Source organism: Oratosquilla oratoria, chromosome 12 (assembly GCF_046742065.1).
Source record: "Oratosquilla oratoria isolate Oo_2021 chromosome 12, ASM4674206v1, whole genome shotgun sequence".
NCBI lineage: Eukaryota > Metazoa > Arthropoda > Malacostraca > Stomatopoda > Squillidae > Oratosquilla > Oratosquilla oratoria.
Window position 1 is genome coordinate 69,838,757 of NC_134788.1, and position 24,175 is coordinate 69,862,931.

General features: G+C 38.0%; 1 protein-coding gene across 1 annotated transcript in view; it reads left to right on the forward strand.

Annotated features, from left to right (window-relative positions):
• LOC143031988 (kielin/chordin-like protein) overlaps positions 1-12,113 on the forward strand; it is a 16,187-nt gene extending 4,074 nt beyond the window's left edge. Inside the window, exons 2-8 of the mRNA XM_076196411.1 lie at positions 2,126-2,257; positions 2,423-2,542; positions 4,162-4,293; positions 4,509-4,628; positions 7,637-7,768; positions 8,092-8,211; positions 11,141-12,113. Of these exons, the coding sequence (XP_076052526.1) occupies positions 2,126-2,257; positions 2,423-2,542; positions 4,162-4,293; positions 4,509-4,628; positions 7,637-7,768; positions 8,092-8,211; positions 11,141-11,160 (776 nt within the window). The 3' untranslated portion in view covers positions 11,161-12,113. The remainder of the gene's footprint in view (positions 1-2,125; positions 2,258-2,422; positions 2,543-4,161; positions 4,294-4,508; positions 4,629-7,636; positions 7,769-8,091; positions 8,212-11,140) is intronic.
• The last annotated feature ends 12,062 nt before the right edge of the window (positions 12,114-24,175 follow it).

Consider the following 24,175-nt stretch of genomic DNA (forward strand, 5'->3'; position numbering starts at 1 on the left):
CATACATACATACATACATGCATACATACATACATACGTACATACATACGTGCATGCATGCATGAATACAAATATAAAGGGGATGACGGGACTAGTTTACTCGGAAGTGAGTTCGTAGGCGAGAAGGAGAGGGAAACCGGAAAGGATGAAGCTTGCAAGTAGGTCAGCCTATTTATCTATTTATTGATTAGTTTATATATATATATATATATATATATATATATATATATATATATATATATATATATATATATGTATATATATAGTGATCTATGTTTATATATGGGTTTGATGAAAACTAACCTTATTTATTATCATCATCATTTATCTGCCAATTTATTATTATTTACTATTTACCTGTCTGTTTATTATCTAACTTTACCTATTTATTCATTTACTTATTTTATCTATTATTATCTATATCATCATAATTTTATTTTATTTATCTATTTTTTTTTATCATTTATATACATTTATATTTCGCATCCGACCTAGTTTTGGACCAAAAGGTCTCCCGTCGGCATGTTCCTCCATTGTAATCCTTTGTAACCTTCAGTGGGAAGAATTTTGTGAGGATGGGCAGTTGGAGTTTCATGAATGTCTGTTTTGACAGCAGAGAACCTCCACTTTTGAGGTCTTTGAGGAAATGTGCAAGACAGCCTTTATGAACTGGTTGACCGAATGCAACAAAGGATTAGGTCGAAATGATAAATCCTTTCTCGACATGATTTCCCAGGCGACGTGACTTGAAGGGCCGCGTTGTCCCTTTCTCTTTTGATAGCTCCACAAAGGCCTTTGCGCCTGAAGCAGGCAGGGTGCTTACAGTACATTCAACTTTGTTTTCTGCCTTGAGAACATGGTATAGCCCCTGGTTGTGTCCTGTTGTCACGTGTGTACCCTCAGACTTACCGGACGCTGCCATTGCCTCGTACAAGGGGTTGGTTGTCGTGGATAAGGTCCCACGCTCTCTGAACCAATTGCGCCTAAAATGTCTTATCAAGAGAAAATACCGAAAAGAAACAGTTGTATAAGAAATCTAAGCATTCAGAATACCGCTATGGGCGATCTATTAAAACTTCTCTCTAGAAAGAAGTATTTTTGTATTTTGTATTTTAATGATCCAATAATGAGTGTCGGAGGTTTACAGAACTGGGCCCTGCTATCTATATAATGTCACCATCAAGACCCTTCAATTTGCGTCAGGAACATTGAACTTTAATCAGCTCCACCCATACTCCTAACATGTTGTCCTGTAGTGGTATGTTACTACAGCTGAAGGCACTCATCCGTGGAAGAATGGATTAATAAAGAAAACTCAAATTCTCTCGGGACTTGTTCACTGGAAGTAACAATGCGAGTGTAGGCAAATAAGGCTGCTGTCTTGGCAGCGGAATAGGATTCTTTACGCAAGAAGGGCATATTTCATAATTAGGAGCACTAAATAATTTAGATTACAAATTATAATTCTAACCATACAGAATATTACTACAAACATTTATAGATATTTACATATTGATACGTGGATCACAAATCTGTTAACAAAGATATATTTCAATAATTACTAGTTCCAACGGGTGACAATTATTAATACAGGGAATTAATTATGGTGCATATTATATTACATAGATCATTGATATACTTTTTTCCGTATTCAAAAATATTATAAAAATAACAGACAGAAAAGGACGCAGTTGCATACCACAAAACTGATGAAAAGATAACAGGAACAAATACAAAAAGAACCAAAACATATTAACCTATTTTGCATAGAAAAGATGGAGACTTAGAGAAGGTTTGATAGATTTTCAATGTTGAATCAAAAGTTAAAACATTTCACACTAAATGCTAACCACACGTAAAATAATGTCTTTAAACAGCCAGGACATAGGTAGGAACACTCTCTCCAGCCAGCAAGTAAAGTGGTGTAATCATTTTGTCTTTTGATTATTCCATGTTTTACTTGCCGGTTTTTTATGTTTATTTATATATTTTTCTGTATCTGACTTCATTATGAATTGAATTGGATCTTTCTGTATATTTTTTACCTCGTTGTACCTCATTGCAACTAAAAAAATTAATGTCATCATAGAGGAACTTGCTGAATGTCCCCCTCCCCCTTTTTCAGGGCAATGTGTGCCGGAACCTACTAAGGTTTGTTGCAATCCCGCCGGGTTACAGGGAGAATTTCGGGACAGATGCAACTGGTGTCGGTGCGATAAAGGCCTTGGAGCTTGCACGCGGATCAACTGTGATGGCCGTAAGTAGGTGTGCAGTAGTCAACACCTTTCCTGAATTATTGTCTTCGTGGTTATAGAACGCATAGTGTGGTCAACAATCCCCACACTCCTTGCAAGTTCTTACTTTGGGTCATCGGCTGCGCAAGTGCAACCTATTGTGGTCACATGTATGTCCTCTTTTTCAGTGCCCCGGGAAGACTACGAGAATCAGAATGAGTGCAGAGGTGAAGTAAGCTGGAGAAAGGGTCACCTCATATGCAACTGCAACAACGGTCAAGCTGTCTGCCGATCGGCAAACTTGAGTGGTAAATGAGCACCTCTGGGTGATGGCTTTGTTGGCATGTACAGTAGATGATGGAAGTAAAATCTATGAAATAATGTTACTCGGTCCTTGCTGATCACTAAATATGTGCGAAATTTGTCTCATTTGACCAAGATAAAAACGCATGTTAAGGATTCTGTTATGAACAACATTCAATATCATTCTGGTCCAAAGGGGGTTTTCATTTACCAAGGGACACTCCATACACGAGTTTCTCTCCTCATTTGTAAGAAATCATCTGACTTTAGCAGGAACAAGATCCACTCTGGATTTTTTTTTTTTTTTTTTTTGGCTCCCTCCAGACCAGATCAAAATATTAGAATCACGGAATTCTTGACTCCTTTTCACATGTACTAGTCACTCACTCACTCCGCTGGATCTTGAAGCTCGTGTAGATTCTGGTCCGCCAACAGTAATCCTCTCCATGCCGCCCTTCGGTCCTGTGCTGCTTTCATCCAGTTTGCTTTATTCATTCCTCTTCTGTCCATCTCAGCATCCGCACCGTCTGTCCATCATCTCATTCGAGGTCTCCCTCTGGGTCTTCTTCCGGGCATTCTACTCATTATAACTCGTTCTAGAATTTGATGGTCCTCCATACGCGCCACACGCCCAGCCCATCTCAATTTTGTTCTACTTATAACATCTGTTATTTTCTCTTGTTTAGTTACTTCTCTCGGCTCATTATTGTATCGCCCTCTCCACCTATTCACATTTTCATCCAAAATTGGTCCAGTAATTCGCCTCAATATTGTATTCTCAAACACTACCCGTAGTCTTTGTTCCATTTGTCTTGTTAAGCTCCATGTCTCACTGGCATATAAAACTATAAGTCGTAGGATTGTATTGTAGATTCTTAATTTTGTATTTCTTGATATACGTTTCTTCTTTAATATTGTACTAATAGCTAATCATATTAAGGTTTTTCCTACACCAAAACTACAGTTCATCATACACTGTAGCTGAATTTCCAGATGTTCTCTTTTGATGTTACGGAGACTGAACCTCGTAATTGCACAAATATCTTTATTAGTGGCTCTCCAACATTTCACCTGCCTTGATATTCCTTGTATGTTCAGTAAAAAGCTAGCTCCTATGTAGTGTGAAAAACAAGGTTCAAAGAGGAGGTATGCCAATTGAATATACGAGTATAGTATTCTCTATTTGCACCCCATAGCTCTCTTTCAGCGCGAGCCCAAAAAATAAAAAAAATGAATCAATATTGGGCATCACAATCTTTAAATTCTTGGGGGGGGGGGTAATCTTGCAAGTCCAGTGAAAGCCGCCAGACTGACTTCCCCTCGTCTGTCTGTCTGTCTGTCTGACTTGAAGAGAATTCCTCCTAAATGATTTGATGGGACGATGATGGGCAGAGCGACCACGGGATAACATTTTCAGTGGACGGTCTGCCACGCTTTGTGGCGCAACAATTCTAATAGTCAAAGAACAAATCTAGCACTACGAACGAGAGTATATCCTAAGCTACTAGGGTTTGTTGATACTCATCCACTAAGCGTTGATGAGGTGATATCCCATGGACTGCTACTCACTCATTCCTAGTGGTAGTAATATTAATTAAACTTACTCAAGGTTTCCCATTTTCAGCTCAGTGTTCCCCGTTACCTTCCGAGGAGTGTTGCAATCCAACTGGATTTTTGGGTCAGTTCCGAAAGAGATGCAACTGGTGTCGGTGCGATAAAGGCCTTGGAGCTTGCACACGGATCAACTGTGATGCTCGTAAGTAGGCGTACTGTCGACACTTTCCTTGAAAGACCGTCTCCGTAGTTACAGAGTGCGGCCTCTAAAAGTTTCCCCTTGGAGTCAGTCATGCGCCACACATCTGTGACCGATTGCGGCCACCAGCGGCCCCTCCCTCCCTCCCTCCCTCCCTCCCGTTGATCTTATGATAACATTTTGACTTGCTGATGTGTATTTTCTTTCTCTTTTGGCAGTGACTCAGTCGGACTACGAGGGTGACCCTGAGTGCAGAGGCCAAGTGAGCTGGAGAAATGGTTTCCTCTTGTGCAACTGCATCAACGGCAAAGCTGTCTGTCAATCAGAAAACTTGGGTGGTGAGTTGGCACCTTTAGGTGACGACTTTGTTGACGTGTGGATGTTGACGGGATGTAAAACCTAGGAATAGTAGTCTCACATGGCTCCTTTTGATCATTTATTTAAAAGAAAAAAATAGGTATCAGTAACACATGTTATGGGTTTTATCACGAAGGGCCTTCATATTAATTCGCCCGAAGGCAGGACGAACTAAAGCCTGAAGGATGATTCGACTGATCAAGAGCGTTTCTAAAGAAAGAAGAATTTCTTCTCCCCAGTAAGAAATTGTCTGTTTTTAGAAGGAACAAAGTCTTTAACCTGCGTTAACCTTGCTTGCTAAATATATACTCTAAAGAATCCATATCCATTTTCGTAACCCTACCGCCGCTATACGTTTGATCCAAAATTTCGTATTGATACACTCAGAGAAGGAATTACAACATCGATATCGTACGTCGTCCAAGCTTCAGAGATGCAAGCATCCTTAACCTGCCCATTAGACATATTGTCATTGCAGCAATGCTTAGGAGACACTAGCCTGGGAACGAAGTGATTGTAGCTAGACCTGGCATTAGCGAGACCATTCCATAGGGTCCCTCCTGTGAGATTCCAGCGCATGACATTGACGTGCAGGGCAACTACGACCTTTTTGAGAGTGTCACTTATTTGTTAGCTGAATTTTACAAATGCTTTTGAACAGGTATTGATGGCTCACACTTAAAGATGGAGTGCGATTATTCGTGTTGTTCAAGTTCTCCATTGCTATGTTTATATTGACGGGTGGTTTGAATGTAGATGTTGATTGGCCTGACCATCGATTGTGTCTAAACTTGCACGAGCATATTGAATTGATCCTCTCTCATCTGATTTGTCATTTTACATTAAATAACTAGCGGACAAATGGGAAATTATAGGACTCGGATATCTAGGGCATGGCATCCATGAACAATAGTGATAATGGATGCATCGTGTACACAAAATACATCATGGAAATCTCAGTAACCCTTGGTTTCACAACTGGTTATACAGTCCTGAAGAAAGGGAAAGATGGATGAAGGAGACTTTCTCGTCGTCTGCACTGGTAGACCGGAGGGGCTCGATATCGGCGTTGGGTGGGTAATCGGCGCTGAGGCATGGTGTATGGGGTCAGCAAGACGAAATATGTAATGGTTAGCAGGTTCCTGGGGTTCGGTCAAATATATCGCTGGGTTTACCACGAGAGGCAGGTCACTATTGATAGCTACGATGATTATCACTACTGATAGCTGTAATGATTATGATTTATTTTATATTATTTGTTTTTGTTTTGTTATCATTTGTCTGTCTGGTTTTCATTTATTATTAGCTATATGTCAATTTATTATTATTTACTATTTACCTGTTTGTTTATCATTGACATTATTATAGTTTTTATTTATTGTTTTATTATTAATATGATTTTTTTTTTCGCATCCGACCTAGATATGGACCAAAAGGTCTCCTGTCAGCATGCTCCGCCTTTGTAATCCTTTGTAATCCTTTGAGAGACAGGTGAATGTAGGTCTTGATGTTTTGTCAGTGGGGTTAAGATTTGAGTTTTTTTCTGGAGACAGGGAGGTAGTCTTGGACTGAATGAAGCTTTGCAGTCACGACCGGGGTGTAGATTCTCGACGAAAGTAATTGTGGAAATGGCTAGCATTTTTTTTTATTTTTCTTGAGAACGGCTTTGCCGGTGTGGCTAGCGGAGAACTGCGACAGTAGCATCGTCGCTGTCCACGGGCAGGACCGTTGAGAATAGTCCAGTGTTGGAAAAGGAGAGGGTGATTGGGGGAAGGAGGGCATCGTTGCTTCAACTTTTTAGTTCAAAGCAGCAGGAGGCACTTCATGGCCGGTCAAGGACTATAGTCGCGATGAAGAAACTTGACGGAAACCGGTGAACATGTCCTAGTTTCTCGAGAAACTTAGCGGACGTAGAACTTTATTGATAACAGGGATAACCGTTGTTACCAATGAACCATCATGTAACGGTTCGACTACAAACTCCAAGAGAACTTTGAGCCAATCACGAGCCTTGCTGCAAACTGGATGATCCGTCAGTCGGGCGGGCGGTTGGTTGGCCCGCGATCATCTTACCAACAAAGACTGAGAGGCCTGGTTTCCCCGTCTCTTGCTTGACTAGGAGGAGAAAAAAACTTATTCGATTGATTGATGAAGCAATGTCTAGTTGTGACAAAATGACGTGGAAAGCAGCACGGAACGACGACGCATTGGGCAGACAGACGGGTCGTCTGTCTGCCCAATGCGTCGTCGTTCCGTGCTGCTTTCCACGTCATTTTGTCACAACTAGACATTGCTTCATCAATCAATCGAATAAGTTTTTTTCTCCTCCTAGTTTTGATTCGGGATGGCAGAGAAAATGATGGATAAGGAATTCGGGGGAGGTCTTTAGTGGACAGACTCATTATTCATAGTTTCGCACAGTGGAGTCTTGTACTTAATGGATGTCAAGCAAAACCAACGAGAGCATATTATCCCCAAGCAAAAAGATCTACTGATGCTCAACCACTTTATCTTCCAGCGAGGTAAAGGGTCCTGCCTTTTCCTATTAGTAGGGGGAAAAATATATCGGAAGGTAAAACCTTTCCCATTGCTCCATTTTTGAAGGCTCATTTAATGCACTACCTATACACGATTTCACTAAAATACTGTCAGAGTAACAGTAATAGTTATGATAATGACGACAATGATTATGATAATGATAACATTGATAATAACAATAATAATAATGACAATGATAATGGTAGTAATGATAGTGATAATAATGATAATAATAATAATGGTGATCATAACAACAATGATGATGATGATAATGATGTCAATAATGATAATAATGATAATAATAATAATGATAGTAATAATAGTAAAAGTAATAGTGATAATAACAATGATAATAATAATAATGATAACAATAATGATAATAATAATGATGATGATGATGATGATGATGATAGTAATAAGTGAAACTTGGTGCATATTTTCCTCATTTCAGTGCCATGCTTCCTGGCGCCGTTCCAGGAATGTTGCACCTTTGCCAATACCCTCGGTGAGTTCCGGCAAAGGTGCAACTGGTGTAGGTGTGACAAGGGTCTTGGAGCCTGCACGCGGATCAACTGCGATGGCCGTAAGTAGGCGTGCGTACAGTTGGGGAACTTCCACTGAAAGATTGTCCTTGTGGTTACAGTAGCGTCACTGTCTCCACAATAATTCCTTGAAATTCCTCCTCCTCCTCGGGGTCAAAATTGTTCTTGTGGTTACAGAACGCACAGTAGCGTCACTATCTCCACAATAATTCCTTGAAATTCCTCCTCTTCCTCCTGGGGGTGGGGTGTCTTTCGCCTCATTGGTCCGACCGAGCGCGGTCAACCACCCCACTCTCCCTCCCTCCCTCCCTGACCTCGTTCGGCCTCGTTTTATGGCTGTTTCTTCTCTGTTTTTCTCCTTCAGTGCTTCCGGAGGACTACGAGAACCAAGAGGAGTGCAGAGGTAGAGTGACGTGGAGAAAGGGCCCCCTCGAGTGCAACTGTGTCAGCGGTTACGGTCTTTGCAAATCGGGAATCGTCGGTGGTAAGTCGCGACTCTGAGTGATGATAAGCTTGTCATGTGGATGGTGACGCGAACCACAGATTGGTTAACAACGAATGGAATAGACTTAGTAATTATGCAGTGAGCGCTGAAGCAATTGGACGTTTTAAGGGAATATTAGATACCTATGGTATTAAGGGACAGAGAACTGCCTAGTGTAGGTACTATGGTCTCTTGCAGTCTCCTTCCATTCTTATGCTCTTAGGTCGTAGCAAAAGTCCAGCTGCCAGTTGGTCTGTGGGCAATTCCTGATTTCATTGACAAAGCCAGATCAGGTCAGTTCTGTGTTATTGGCGAGGGAAAGGCTTGAGGGGAAATGTGGCCTCTGAGGGGAGTTAAGTGACAGTAGTTAGTAATCTATCTTTGACGTAACTTTTGGTGAAACAGTTATCATTCCTGGTTACATTAACGGAAATATGTAGTTATAGTTTTACGATTCACGACACAGTTCAGCCGATAATTCACTTTGAAAAGGTTTGGTTATGGATACGGAACTAAGATCGTCGTTTCCTGCATCGAACAAGCATTCATCCGGATAGTCAACTTCACCTGTGACAGATATTATTATGTCAATATGATTCTAATCATTCTTTCATCTTTATAGTTGCTACAAAACTGTCCTTTTTACCTTCTCACAATTAATTTCGAGCTCTTGATTTCACAAAGACCCAGGAATCTTAAATAAATTTATAAACATATTTCTTTATAGTAATAAATTTTTCAAATTTCCAGACCACTCTTTCGACTGGACTAATTGAAATGGAATATGAATATAGATAATTCCAATATAGATATTTTGTAAAGCTTCCTTCATCTGTACCAAAACGGATAACGACTCATGGTTCATAAGATGTATCTTCTTAAAATGTAGGAATTATTCACTTTCGGTTGCTCCAAGCATAACGTGATTAAAAATCTTGAAAATTATTAACACTCTCTTAGCACTATTCTGTCATAAATTTTCAAGGAGCAAAACATCATAAAGGAATATCGATCTATATAATTAGAATAACGACAAAAAATGCAAGTCCTACAATCTGTATCAGTCCCTGATGATCAAAAATGTGGGTCATGACACATTTGTTTCCCATCTAATCTTGACGACAACCAGTCTGTGATATCTTGCTCTTGTCTAAATCAGCAAGATGAGGTTGATCAAGTTTAGTATTACACATTCAAAAATGTTCAAGCAGTTGTTTTCTCGCTAGTACCTAATTATATTGTGGGACTAGAATTACTATTTTCTCTGTGTTCTATTTCAGTTATCCATCTCTAGTTTCTTGCAGTCAGTGAGTTCAGCATATTTCATTACTAAAGATCAGTCATTCTCACTAAGAACGTCTGCTCAGGAGTTCCTTAAACTGTTGTGTTGTGATGCTGCCCATATGATCTTTAGGAAACAGTCCTAATCATGATGAAACGTCGCATGAACAAGAGCCCAGTAGTTAAGAAAATCATAATCAAGGTTTTGGCCTATAAACAACTTCTACATTTAACCTTGTATTGTTTTAGTTGGTTTAATCCTTACCCATTCCTGGGTATAATTTTCGACACAGATTAGAACATCCCAATTCTAATTTCTTTTTTGTCTCGATTTTGACATAGATATTCAAATCCTGAAACAATGAGCTCAGTCTCATGTATGTTACTGAAACCTTGTCCCTTTTAGTTGCTCCTCATTAATATGTTTCTTTTGAGTATAAGTCTACATATATATATATATATATATATATATATATATATATATATATATATATATATTTTAGAATGGGAACGATATACGTATGTATGTATGTATGTAATCGTATGTATGTATGTATGTATGTATGTATGTATGTATGTATGTATGTATGTATGTATGTATGTATGTATGTATGTATGTATGTATGTATGTATGTATGTACTCGTATGTATGTATCCATGTATATATGTATGTATGTATGTATGTATGTATGTATGTATGTATGTACTCATATATATGTATGTATGTATATATGTATGTATGTACAGTATGTGTATGTGTGTGATTCACCATGGTCTTGGATCCTGTGTTGGAAGAGAGCTCAGAGTTTATATATGACCGATCTATGGGTAATGCTGTGACCTTACACGCACACACACACCCAACTCCCCGCCCACGAGAGTTGGAGTAACACCTCGCAGCGCAATGATACTGAAGTTGTTTCAGCCCTGGGCGGGATTCGAACCCGTACCTCCGTAGTGGCAGCTGGGAACTCTAGCCACTGCGCCACGAGGTGTGTGTGTGTGTGTATTTACCTAGTTGTATTTTACGGGAAGAGGAGCTATGCTCGTGATGTCCCGTCTTCATATCTCATTTGATCTAAACTGTTTTTAAATTCATGTATTGTTTTTGCACACACCACTTTCTCATCTAACTTGTTCCAAACATCTATTACCCTGTGGGGAAAGCTGTTCTTTTTCAGATCTCTTCTATAACTGTCTTTCTTGATTTTCTTTCCGTGTCCTCTTGTATTTCTATCACCCCATTTTATTAGATCCTCTCTATCAATAGTTCCTATGCCTTTCATGATTCTATAAATAATACAAAAAGGTACTTCCTCGTAGTTGAAATCCACGAAAATTGCCTTTTCTCCGGAGTTCCAATCTTCGCCGCCAATCCGACGATTGTGTGTGTGTGTGTGTGTGTTTGAGAGAGAGTGAGAGAGGGAGAGAGAGAGAGAGAGAGAGAGAGAGAGAGAGAGAGAGAGAGAGAGAGAGAGAGAGAGAGAGAGAGAGAGAGAGAGAGAGAGAGAGTATGTGCCACTCGCTCAACCATGAGTAAGATGAATGAATGTATTTTTGCCCCCAGTGAGTACCCCTACTCTCTTTTGGAAGACGCGAAGGCCACTCTCTCTCACTGTTCTTACCTTTTTCCTTACCTTCTTTGCAGAAGAACAAAAACAGTTCTGAGTCCCTCTACTGGAAGGAAGGATCCAAGATGGTCTACTACAGCGCGTTTGCATGAGGGTGAGACCACAAGCACTGATTTCAAGAATATTGAGGAGGAAGAATATCCGTAGCAGAAGTGCCTGCCAGAAGAAGCACACCCGCAGAGTCTGACAGAAATCTTCAGTCAGTAGATATTGGTGATGAAGGAGAACAGGATGAAGACGACGTGGAGGAGTGGGGGAGATGGTGTCTGTGGCCCGAAAGAACCCTTCCCCCCCCCTTTCCCCCCCCCACCCCTTACAGGCGAAAATGAAAGCGTTCCATTGTCCCTGAGAGCAGATCGTCAACCTGAACCCTCCTGCATGCACCCACCCCTCTGCGGAGAACTCTCGATACTTATCATCCTACCTACCTACCTCTGGGGGATTCAAAAGGCCCGTAACTTTCGAAAGACACAAGTCCATCATCGGGGTCTATCTCCCTCCCTCCCTCCCTAGCATCACTTTTGGATCCAAGAAAACCTGCCTTCCTTCCTTCCTTCCTTCCTTCCTTTCAGTTCAAGTCACCTTCGGAGATGAATCCTTTTCTTCCTTGTCGAACTCTCCGTTGTCCCTCCCTCCTCTCCTGATCGCACGCACGTGCCCATGTTCGACCGCCGACTGAGAGGATGTACGACGAGCTCCCTGACCGACGTGGATGGATGGATGGATGGATGGTCTCCTCCCAGATGCCGGTGGGTGGGAGGAAATGGCCTCGAGGTGGTCTGCAGTCCACTCCATCCATCCATCCATCCATCCAGCTCCCTCCTCCCTCCCACAGGTGGTCGTCTTGATCGACGCGGGCACTACTACCTTCTCTTGCAGAAGACAAGACAAGACAAGACAAGACAGGCTGTGACATCCTCCTCCTTGTAGTTTACCTACCATTGTATTCAACGTTTCCTGCACGCTTCCCTAATAAATACAGCAATATTCCTTCCGAGTTGTTGATTTGTACCTCCCTGTGAGAAAAAGCCGTTCTGCTGGTAACCAGAAGTAATAACAACGTCAATGATGCTGGCACTAACCAATTCTAGCTAACTTGAAGGGACTTTTGTTCGAGTTAGGCAGCCCGTTTAAGTTACTTAGTTCCTCTCCTGGCGAAGAGAGGAGCATTGTCAAGGAGAAAGCAACGACAAGTTCTGAGGGAACACTTAACGAAATATGTTCATAACTATGGAGGAATCACTCTCCTCTCTAATCTTTTCCAATCCTATCGTCAGGGTACTTCCTATGAGGACATTTGACAAGAGGAAAAAGAGGTATTATTAATCTTGCCAAAATCTGCAACAGTGTAAGGGTAGGAAGACACACGCTTGGCTATTTACTAACGGAGGAGGTTCAAGAAGAAACCTTGCTGGATTTTATTGTCTTTCTTTCTTACACAGCCGTGAATACTTACCCACTGATGATGATGCTGATGGATATTTTTGGGGCTGGTACTGACAGCAGATCCCTTCCCCTTCTTGACCACCCGCCCTCGTCCTGTCTTCTCCATCGCCCGCGGTGTCCTTGCTTGCCCTCGCCCTCCGCTCCCCTCCCCTCCTCACGCCGGAGTGGGGGGGGAGGGTAGTTCGTTGTCTACTTCTTCTGGAGCCACGGTGACCACCCACCTGGCTATTGGAAGAACGTCCCTCCTCCTCCTCCTCCTCCTTTCCTGGTCGATGCCTGATGAATGACGTTCGAGAAACCGTCCGTCGCTGATCGTCGCAAACTTCTTCCTTCCTTCCTTCCTGGGATGGATGGCTAGGCTGGAGGGAGGGTCAGGAACAAGATGAGGAGGAGCATTAGGAGGAAAAGCGTCCGGATAATACCCACCCAGCTCCAGGCACCTGTGCAGCACTTGTTGGTTCAAGTTTGTTTACATAGCAAAAGCGCGCGAGCGAGCGAGCGGGCATTGGTCATCTTTTCACTAATAGTGAAGATGATATACGGCCGGGCCCAGGTAACTTTTTTGGGTGTAGAATTTGTAGTAAAATGAATTTACCTCACACTTTTAAGCACTCTGGGGAATAAGCCAATTTAATTATAGAATTCATGTATAACAAACACAAAAGCGGTCTCACTGAGGGTGAAAAACAGTTTCAATACTGATTCAATAATGACGAAATAGTTTCAATACTGACATTTCTCCGTTCCCGTAGTTTTAAAGAGCGTGGGATCCTCGATGCATCATTCTTTTTCTCCAACTTTCATATTAGTGTCCTTCATTCAGCACATCCACATCCGTATCCGTTAGCACGTCCATGACCCCCCTCCCCCCCCAAACAAAGAAAAAATCTAAATTACCCCATTTGGAGTAATGTACCCCCCCTGTTCCCCGACCACCGATATACGAGATCGGATTCCGTTTGGACACTTACAACATATCAGCAAGGTACAGTGGTACGAGCTTCCTGTGCATGAGCAGTAATTACACCGGAGGCGGAAGCCCTACATCACCGCCACACTTCGGACCCTCCGGAACTCCTGGAAGATGCTTAGCCTTAGGCACCTTAACCCATTAAACTCCGATGACAATATTCTTGTCATTTGGTCAAATAAAGCAAAAAATCATAAAACACCAAAATGTTTGATCAAACACCAGAAAAATATGACGTCAGCAGTCCTCCTCGCTTCGCTGCGAGCGAAGCGAGGACTGACGTCATATTTTTCTGGTGTGTGTTTGATCAAACATTTTGGTGTTTTATGACTTTTTGCTTTATTTGACCAAATGACAAGAATCTTGTCATCGGAGTTTAGACACCTTAACTTACACTCTCTGGAAAGACGCAGAGTGCGGGGTGACCTAATAGAGGCGTTCTTCAAGTGGATCAAAGGCTTTAACAAGGGCGATGCAAACAAGGTCATCATATTAAAACAAGAGGGTAGGACTCGCAGTAATGGATTTAGATTGGACAAATTTAGATTTAAGAAGGAAATAGGCAAGAATTGGTTTACTAATAGGGTGGTCAACGAATGGAATAGACTTGGTAACCATGTAGTAAGCGCTGAAACTATCAGTTGTTTTGAGAAACGATTAGGCAACTTTATGGATGGGGTGGATGACAGGTGGTGATGGATACGGAGCTGCCTAGTGTAGGCCTTATGGTCTCTTGCAGTCTCCTTCATTCTTATGTTCTTATGATGCAATTTTTGGTGACGGAACCGATGTGGAACAACCTCACCCAGACTTCCGATAGTTTGCTTGTTTGTTTCCTGACTTTGGTATGGTCAACTTTTCCTGCTCTAGTTAGTTCCGTTCTGACTGACTGACTGACTGACTGACCCCTTCCGCTACCATATGCTGTACCTTTAGTGTGCGTGCGTGCGTGCGTGCGTGCTACCTGCCTGTTCTATTCACCCTCCGAAGCAAAAGGGACAGACTTCTGTCTTACTGATCTCGATTAACTGCTCCTCTGCTATCTACTACCCAAGTATTCGTTCTATGTGTCTATGTATATATGTATATGTATATATATATATATATATGCATATGTATATGCATATGTATATATATATATATATATATGTATATGTGTATGTATATGTATATGTGTATGTATATGGATATGCATACGTATATGTATATGCATATGTATATGTATATTGATATGTGTATGTATATGTATATGTATATGTATACGTATATGTGTATGTACATGTATATGGATATGCATACGTATATGTATATGTGTATACATACACAATGAATGGTTCCCAGTGATCAATTAATATCCTTTTTCAACCACAAATCACTTTTAATTTCATGCCATCGCAGTCGAGACAAGTTTTCATTTGAAATTATTTGCATAGCCGTGTGTAGGTGTTAAGTTTGGAAATGATGGCTAGATATACTCAAACACAAAAAAAAACTCTCTCTCTCTCTCTCTATATATATATATATATATATATATATATATATATATATATATTGTAAATTCATTAAGAGATATAATGACGACATGGGAAAATATATATGACGATTAGATAATCCTATGAAATTGAGAGAGGTTTCCATTTGAAATTATTTGCATAACCGTGTGTAGATGTTAAGTTTGTAAATGATGGCTAGATATAGTCAAACACAAAAAAATATATATATATATATATTGTAAGGTTATATCAAACCATTTATGTTTTCTCTGTCGTGCATTGTACACGTGGGTATTCAATTCTATGACTCTACTCATGTTGTGTTAATACTTCTTTATTATAAAACAAATTATCTTTTAATTATTATTGTTCTTATTTGTCTCCGTTCAGCCACTTCCCGTTTTGTCAATTCGCGTTCGTTCGTGTCATTTCCCAAAACTTGGGTCCATTTCCTTTTCTTGTAACATTTTCCCTTTCTCATTATATTCATATCATGAGAAAATTAAATGATTCAATTAGATATAATGGCGCACTTTGCTCTTTATCAATTACACTTGCCCATGAAATCATATATGTAAGAATCGAAGCCTAATTGAAACGAAACAGCTTCATTTTGTGGGATATGTCAAGAATTGGCCCATTTATATTAATTTATCTATTTATCAATGTTTGCTTATACCCAGTCCTTATTTTCATACCCTGCCTTCTTTATTTGACATAAGGCGTTTTCTTTCCGATATTAGAGGCTCAAAACTTGCATATTCATTTATTCACCTGTATGTGCGCACATTCAAGCATTAAATAATCTCGCGCACCAGTATATGGTTGCTGTTCATTCAATGTATATTTTGTGTATTGATTTTAGTTGATCTATTACCGCTTTGCAAAATGTGAAAAAATGTATTTTCTCTACACCTTTTTATCTTTTAAACATATTATATAGAATTAGAATACATAAAAAATAATAATGATAAAAAAATAAAATACAACACCCTCGTCACTAGGTGCGACGTCAGATTAGTATTGAATAATCAAGTTTACGAATGTGGAAGCATGAAAGGATATAATAAAGACATGGGAAAAATTGATTACGGTTAGACATAATGGCGCAATTCATTGGTTTTTATCAATAAAGTGCGCCATTATGTATACACAAAATGAAAAAATAAATAAAGTCAAACTTGTATGCAAAAAATAGACGTATTCATTATTATCTCATATATAATTCCTGGAGTCTAAATAAAAAGTCCTGAAGTCTACATAAAAGTCCTGAACTATATATAAAAGTCCTGAAGTCTATATAAAAAGTCTTGAAGTGTGTAAATAGTCCTGAAGTGTATATTAAAAAGTCCTGACGTGTTTATAAAAAAAGTCCTGAAGTCTGTATAAATCCTGAAAGTCTATAAAATAATCCTGAAGTCTAACATTCCTGAACTCTATATAAAAGGTCCTGAAGTATATATAAAGTCCTGAAATCTAAAAACTGAAATCTGCAAGAAAAATCCTGAAGTCTGTTAAAAATCCTGAAGTCTGTAAATATCCCTGAATTATGCGAAAAGTCCTGAAGTCTGCCAAAAGCCCTGAAGTCTGTACAAAAAAATATATATATATATATAAATTTCTCTCTATATATATATATTTATATATATATATTTATATATATATACGTATATATATAAAATAAATAAAAAGTCATACTAGTATGCAAAAAATAGACATTCATTTATTTATCATTATATCGTATATATATATATATATATATATATATATATATATATATATATATATATATAGATAGATAGATAGATATAGATAGATATATACACTTATGTATATATATTTTTTCTAACGTTATCCCTTCCTCCGTTTTCTCTCATCTTTTTGATCAAACTTAACTTATATGACTAATCGATGAAAAAAGCATGAAAAGATATAATGGCGATATGGGAAAATATATATGACGATTATGTAATGCTGTGAAATTAAGCGACAAGGTTTCATTTGAAAATAATTGCATAAGCTTGTGTAGAAGCTAATTTTGGAAAAGATTGCTTGATGTACTCAAAGACAAAAAAAAAAAAAAAAAAAAAAAAAAAAAAAAATGTTCAAAAACTTTGTTCAAAAATCATCACTGAGGCAAAGATGGGGAAATTTAAGCAGAACAGTCAAAGTTCATCTGAACTGTAGAATTTTATGTCAGCTACACCACGAGTTCTTTTTGTGTGTGTTATATAATATTGATTGTTGCGTCTTTTCATAAATTTTCTTTCAATTACGGTTTTATTTTATTTTTGACCTATTTTGGTTTTCATATATTTTTTGTTTCCTCTTTGAGGTATTACATGGTCAGGCAAGGCCCAATATCTTAGGCAGTCCTAGGGTGTGTACTCACAAATGAATAAATTATATTTCAAAGATGATAAAGAATATGATGTTTGTATTTCATCCTCCATGTTCTTGATGAATCCCATTATTGGATGCATGCTCACTGGCTGATTGGGTAATAAGAGTGTTGCAATTGGTGACAGAGGTTGAGGTGTTGGCAGTTTGAACCCTGCCATCAGTTAATTGAATCAAGGGCGTGGTTCATTAAATTCCAAGCTACAAAGGCCTCTGTAAGGGGTACTATCCTTGCTTCCTGATAGGAAAAAGGTTTGCCATGTTAAACCCTGTCACATCTTAGTGTATACTAGCCCAAAGGTCACTTGTGCCACTTCATGCCTCTAGAAAAATAAATCTACATTGCAGAGGTCTGGTAGGTAGCGGCCAGGGCCAACTCCTTGATTGTGTGTCCCAAAGACTCTAGTATAAGGCCTTGTACCGAGAAAAGAAGAAGATATTTTGGTGCCCGTTTGCTTTTCTTCCTGTACAGTGAAATAGGTCCAAGTCATGCATGATACAGGCTTCATAACATAGGAAATTAAAAACAATTCAGTCTGTTGTTCTGAAGTCAGCGATATGCCAAGTTACCACATGTAAATATGCCTAGTCACCATGTACCATGTCTCAAGACAGTTTCATCCGCATCATCACCCATGTTAGAAGTCTTATCATTACACTTGTGCATGTGGGAATGGTTGAAAATGAATTACTCATAACTCAGCAAAGCTTCAGCCCCTATTATGCTTAATTGTGGATGGTTTGCTGTTGTTGTAGTAATTGGATTGATGAAATATATGCCCTGTCCTACACTCATTTTTTCCAGACAGAAGACCAAATTCTCTTCATTGAGTGGCTTATGGGCTGAATTGGTGGTCATGGCCAATTTCTATTTAAAGAAAGCTAGGGTAATAAATGTATTTATTGCCTAACCTGTGGGATCCACCCTATTTTCTTTCACTGCTCCACTCTTTCATTTGATCCCAGCTACTTTAATGTATCTCCAATCTTCTTCCAGGTCTTGTATTTTACTTTCCATTTCGTGGCATTTTCGCTGCTGTTTTCTCTGTCTAGCTTGACCTATTTTTAGGCCTTGAATTGATCAATCCTTCATCTTGTTTGATGTCAGTCCCATGACCGGCCAAAACAGTTGTTATCTAAATGCAACAAAATTGATGACACTGCTTTCAAAGCAATGGAATTGTCCTATTTGTTATAAATAAGTCCAATGTTTACAAGTACTTGGCACTGCTTTGCCTCATTCTGCCTGTAACCATGTTTATTTCTGACTTGATTCATGCAAATAAAAAGTATCTTTTGACAATATATTAGTCACAGAATTCAATAGTTTTGAACTACTTGTATATTCATGATTAAAGCAGTTTGGATACTAGTAGCTTTTCTAGTTTGACCAAATTAGGTTGTTTCTCTTGCTTTTTTGCTGTTATGGCCTATATTTGATTGTTTTCAGTAGTTCAATGGGTGATTTATTAATGACATATTAATTCAATTAATCCTTTCTTTTTTATTAGTACACAGAATAGATTACCCAGGCAGTGAAGTGTTACACTTTCCTGTAGATTGTAGGTATGTGACAGTGCAGGAAATTGAAGGGAAATGGAGATATCTAAATACATGTTCTTCAGGTATGTTCATAAGCAACCTGGCAGAAGAATAAATAAAAACAACAACAACAACTAAATATTATAACTTTCTAGCTTCCTTTATACTTGGTGGATCTTTAAAGAAACCTCAGGCATACATATAGAATGTGACTGATGTTCCACAAGCAACATTCCCATATATTGGAGAGAAAACTACTAAAGTGTCTACATCCTTACCTTCAAGAGCAGGTATTACAACTGGAGTTACTCCATTGCTTTCAAACACAAAACATATCGGTGATGCAATGAGGAGTACCTCATCTACTTCCATAGGAACAGTTGCAGCACCAATCGGTTCTATTGGCAATGGCCATCCATATCCATTACCACAAAAGAAAAGGAATACAAGATGACTGAGACCACTATCGTGGCTGTATGTATAGGCTAAACAAACAAGTACAAGAATTACGGCAGGAGCTCAGGGAACACATGGAATACTCACATAGAATACAAGAACAAGAGTTGCAGATGAGAGAGACATTAAAGAGAGAAAAATGAAAAGTACTGAAAAATGACAACAGACTCATGCAGAAAAACAAGGATAGTGCACGTAATTGATATATACCAACATAATTGCTGAAGGCTCAAAAACTGTTGTGAATAGAAGTAATAAAACTATGTAGTAAAACTTGCCATGTTTCATTTTGCCCAGACTTTTTTACACATATAAAAAGGAGACAAGTGTGAATGTGGCAGTATTAGAGGTATATGCATGTATATATATATATATATATATATATATATATATATATTTGTGTGTGTGTGTATTGAGACATTGTGACAAGTTGAGGAAGGTGGATAAAGAAGACACAGGTCTTTGTCCAAGTTTATTCCTGACTGGTTTTACCCTTAGTTCTTCTCCACATTCTTTTTTTTCTAATTTAGAAACAAGGAATGAAATAAAGTTCATATTAGATGAGCAACAGCATTAGCAATGTTACATTTATAAATGAAATATAAGTGATGATAAAATGGCAGGTTGCACAGCTAAATTCAGTTTTAGAGCTGAGAGAAACTAGATTTTCTGAAACATGACATCATTTTGCTGTACAATTACCTTTTATAAATAATAGTCAACAAGTATCCTCTACCTTTCCTTCCTTCCACTGGATACCTTTCATTTTGTGTGTGTGTTTGGTTTGGACTTGGAATCTTGAGAAATTTCCCCTAAACTGCCATTTTACTCTCAATGAAAGTACTCTCTTAATTCTCTTCTTTCCAAAGTCACCCCAGTGGGTATTTTATTTTTATACTTTATTTGATCCTCTGCATCCTTGTCATTTCTAAAGTACAATGAAGAGGACCTATCTGTAGTATTTTTCTCTCACCAGCAGAACACCAAATACTTGGTCAGTATATGTTTTCTAATCTTCACATGACTTTAGAATTTGCCCATTAATTAATGCAGAGTTAGGAATCCATAAAAAGTCCAGTTGAACCTCTTTTCTCAACCACAATCTGTTCTAGAAAAATGTTCTAGAAGAACCTATTTGGTTGAGGACTGAAAAAACTTGTTGATCTGATGGATACAGACAGCAGATCAGTAAGTTTTTTAAGTCCTCAACCAAATTGGTTCTAGAACATTTTTCTAGAACACATTGTGATTGAGAAAAGAGGTTCAACTGTACTTTTTATGGATAAACTTTGAACTTCATTCTATTTTTTTTTAGGACCAATATTTTGGTCGACTACTTGAGCAAAAACTTCTCAGTTTTTGGCGGAGAGAGAAGAGCTTTGTTCAACTTGAAAGGTGTTTGAGAACCGGGGTTCTACTGTATCTTTCTTTTATTGTCCTGTTTTTGACAGCAGAATTGATATTGTACCAGAGGGATGGGCCTTTGTGTAAGAGGAAGACCGAGGCAGATACATCACTAATACAATGCTATAAATTAGTTTGATATATGCTAATTTGAACACAAAAAATATGGACACATTATCAGTATGAGAGAACAACTTAGCTTTTACTTGCTCTCTTTCAGCTTGTTGAGTTTAATCCTAAAGTATTCCTGCTGGACTTTATATAGGTCTCTCTCTGCATCCCAAGTTTGTTTCATTGAAACTAAAGTTTCGTCAATCAGCTTTTGTGCCCTTGGGTGAGATTTATAACCCCATGTACTGTACGTACAAAGTGTATGGGGTTTAATGGGATATTAGGTTTTGAAGGAGGTAGTGGAGGAGAGGGGCTTTCTTCATGATCAGCAATAGCACAAACAGAGGGTTGATCTTCATCTTCATTAGGCGACATATTCCCGCTGGTAGGGACACCTTTCCTGTAGAATAAAAGATCAAATCATAAGAATGAAGGAGACTGCTAAAGACCACAAGTCCAGTACTAGGCAGTTTTCATGTCCATGACCACCTGTCATCCCCATACATAAAGTTGCCTAACCTATTCTTAACACAACCAATAGTTGCAGCACTCGCTACATACATCAAGGTTACTGAGTCTATTCCATTTGTTGACAACTCTTATGGTAAACAAGTTCTTGCCTGTTTCCCTCTTAAATCTAAAATTTTATTCACCTGCATGTGTGCACATTCAATCATCAATACATCTCGCGCACGTAAGATAGGATTCTTCTTCATTCAAAGTATATTTTGTGTATTGATTTATCAGTTAATCTCTTACCCCTTCACAAAAGTCCTGTAGTCAGTAAAAAGAAGTCCTGGATTCTGCTTTTTATGAATTACACTTGCCCATGAAATCATATATGTAAGAATCGAAGCCTAATTGAAAGGAAACAGCTTCATTTTGTGGGATATGTAAAGAATTGGCCCATTTATATTCATTTATTCATTTAGCAATGTTTGCTTATACCCAGCCCTTATTTTCATACTCTGCCTACTTTATTTGACATAAGACGTTTTCTTTCCGATATTAGACTCAAAACTTGCATATTCATGTATTCACCTGCGTGTGTGCACATTCAAGCATGAATACATGTCGCGCACGAATAAAAAGGCAATTGTTCATTCAAGGTATATTTTGTGTATTGATTTATCAGTTAACCTCTTACCCCTTCAAAAAAGTTCTATAGTCTAAAAAGAAGTCCTAAATTCTTAAAAAAAAAAAAATTCTTTAAGTCTGTTAAAAAGTCCTAAGGTCTGAAAAAAAGTCCTAAAGTCTCTTAGAAATCGTGAAATCGAAACATCGTGAAGTCTATAAAATTCCTGGAGTTTAAATAAAAAGTTCTGAAGTCTACATAAAAAGTCCTGAAGTCTACATAAGTCCTGAAATCGACATAAAAGTCCTGAATTACATATAAAAGTCCTGGAGTCTATACAGAGTCCTGAAGTATATATATGTAAAAGTCCTGAAGTCTATACAAAAAGTCCTTAAGTCTATCTAAAGTCCTGATGTGTGTATAAAAAGTCCTGAATTGTGTATAAAAAGTCCTGGTGTGTGTATAAAAAGTCTTGAAGTGTGTATAAAACGTCCTGAAGTGTGTATAAAAAAAGTCCTGAATTGCGTATAAAAAGTCCTGAAGTGTATCTAAAAAAAGTCCTGAAGTGTATATTTAAAAATCCTGAAGTCTAAAGAGTCCTGAAGTCTACAAAGTCCTCAAGTCTAAAGAGTCCTCAAGTCTACAAAAAACTCTCTCATATATATATATATATATATATATATATATATATATATATATTGTAAGGTTATTCCAAACCAATTACGTTTTCTCTGTCGTGTCATTGTATACGTGGCTATTCAATTCTAGCCTCTCCTCATGTTCTATTCATATATCTTTATTATAAAACAAATTATCTTTTAATTATTATTATTCTTATTTGTCTCCGTTCAGCCATTTCCCTTCCAACCCTTTTGTCAATTACTTCGCCTTCCTTCTTTATTTTACATAAGACGTTTTCTTTCCGATATTAGAGACTCAAAACTTACATATTCATATATTCACCTACATGTGTGCACATACAAGCATCAATACATGTCGCGCACGAAGTTTAAAGCCTTTGTTTATTCAAAGTATATTTCGTGTATATTTTTGATTTATCAGTTAATCTCTTACCCCGTCACAAAAGTCCTATAGTCTGTAAAAAGAAGTCCTGAATTCTGCTACAAAATTACTGATTTCAATAAAAAAAAATCTTTAAGTCTGTTAAAAAGTCCTAAGGTCTGAAAAAAGTCCTGAAGTGTCTTAAAAATCGTGAAATCTAAACGTCGTGAAGTCTGTAAAATTCCTGGAGTTTAAATAAGTCCTGAAGTCTACATAAGTCCTAAAGTCTACATAAAAAGTCCTGAAGTCTATATAAGTCCTGAAATCTACATAAAACTCCTTAATTATATATAAAAGTCCTGAAGTCTGTACACAAAGTCCTGAAAGTATATATATAAATCCTGAAGTCTATACAAAAATTTCTTATCTCTATCTAAAGTCCTCAAGTGTGTATAAATAGTTCTGAAGTGTGTATAAAAAAATCCTGAAGTGTGTATAAAAAGTCCTGAATTGCGTATAAAAGGTTCTGAAGTGTATATAAAAGTCCTGAAGTGTATACCAAAAGTCCTGAAGTCTAAAGGGTCCTTAAATCTACAAAGTCCTCAAGTATAAAAAGTCCTCAAGTCTACAAAAACTCTCTCTCTATATATATATATATATATATATATATATATATATATATATATTATAGGGTTATCCCAAAACCAATTACGTTTTCTCTGTCCTGTCATTGTATACGTGGCTATTCAATTCTAGCCTCTCCTCATGTTCTATTCATATTTCTTTATTATCAAACAAATTATCTTTCAATTATTGGTATTATTCTTATTTGTCTCCGTTCAGCCATTTCCCTTCCAACTACTTCGCCATCCTTCTTTATTTTACATAAGACGTTTTCTTTCCGATATTAGAGACTCAAAACTTACATATTCATATATTCACCTACATGTGTGCACATACAAGCATCAATACATGTCGCGCACTTTGTTCAATCAAAGTATATTTCGTGTATTGATTTATCAATTAATCTCTTACCCCTTCACAAAAGTCCTATAGTCTGTAAAAAGAAGTCCTGAATTCTGCTACAAAATTCCTGATTTAAAAAAAAAAAAAAAAAAAAATCTTTAACTCTGTTAAAAAGTCCTAAGTTCAG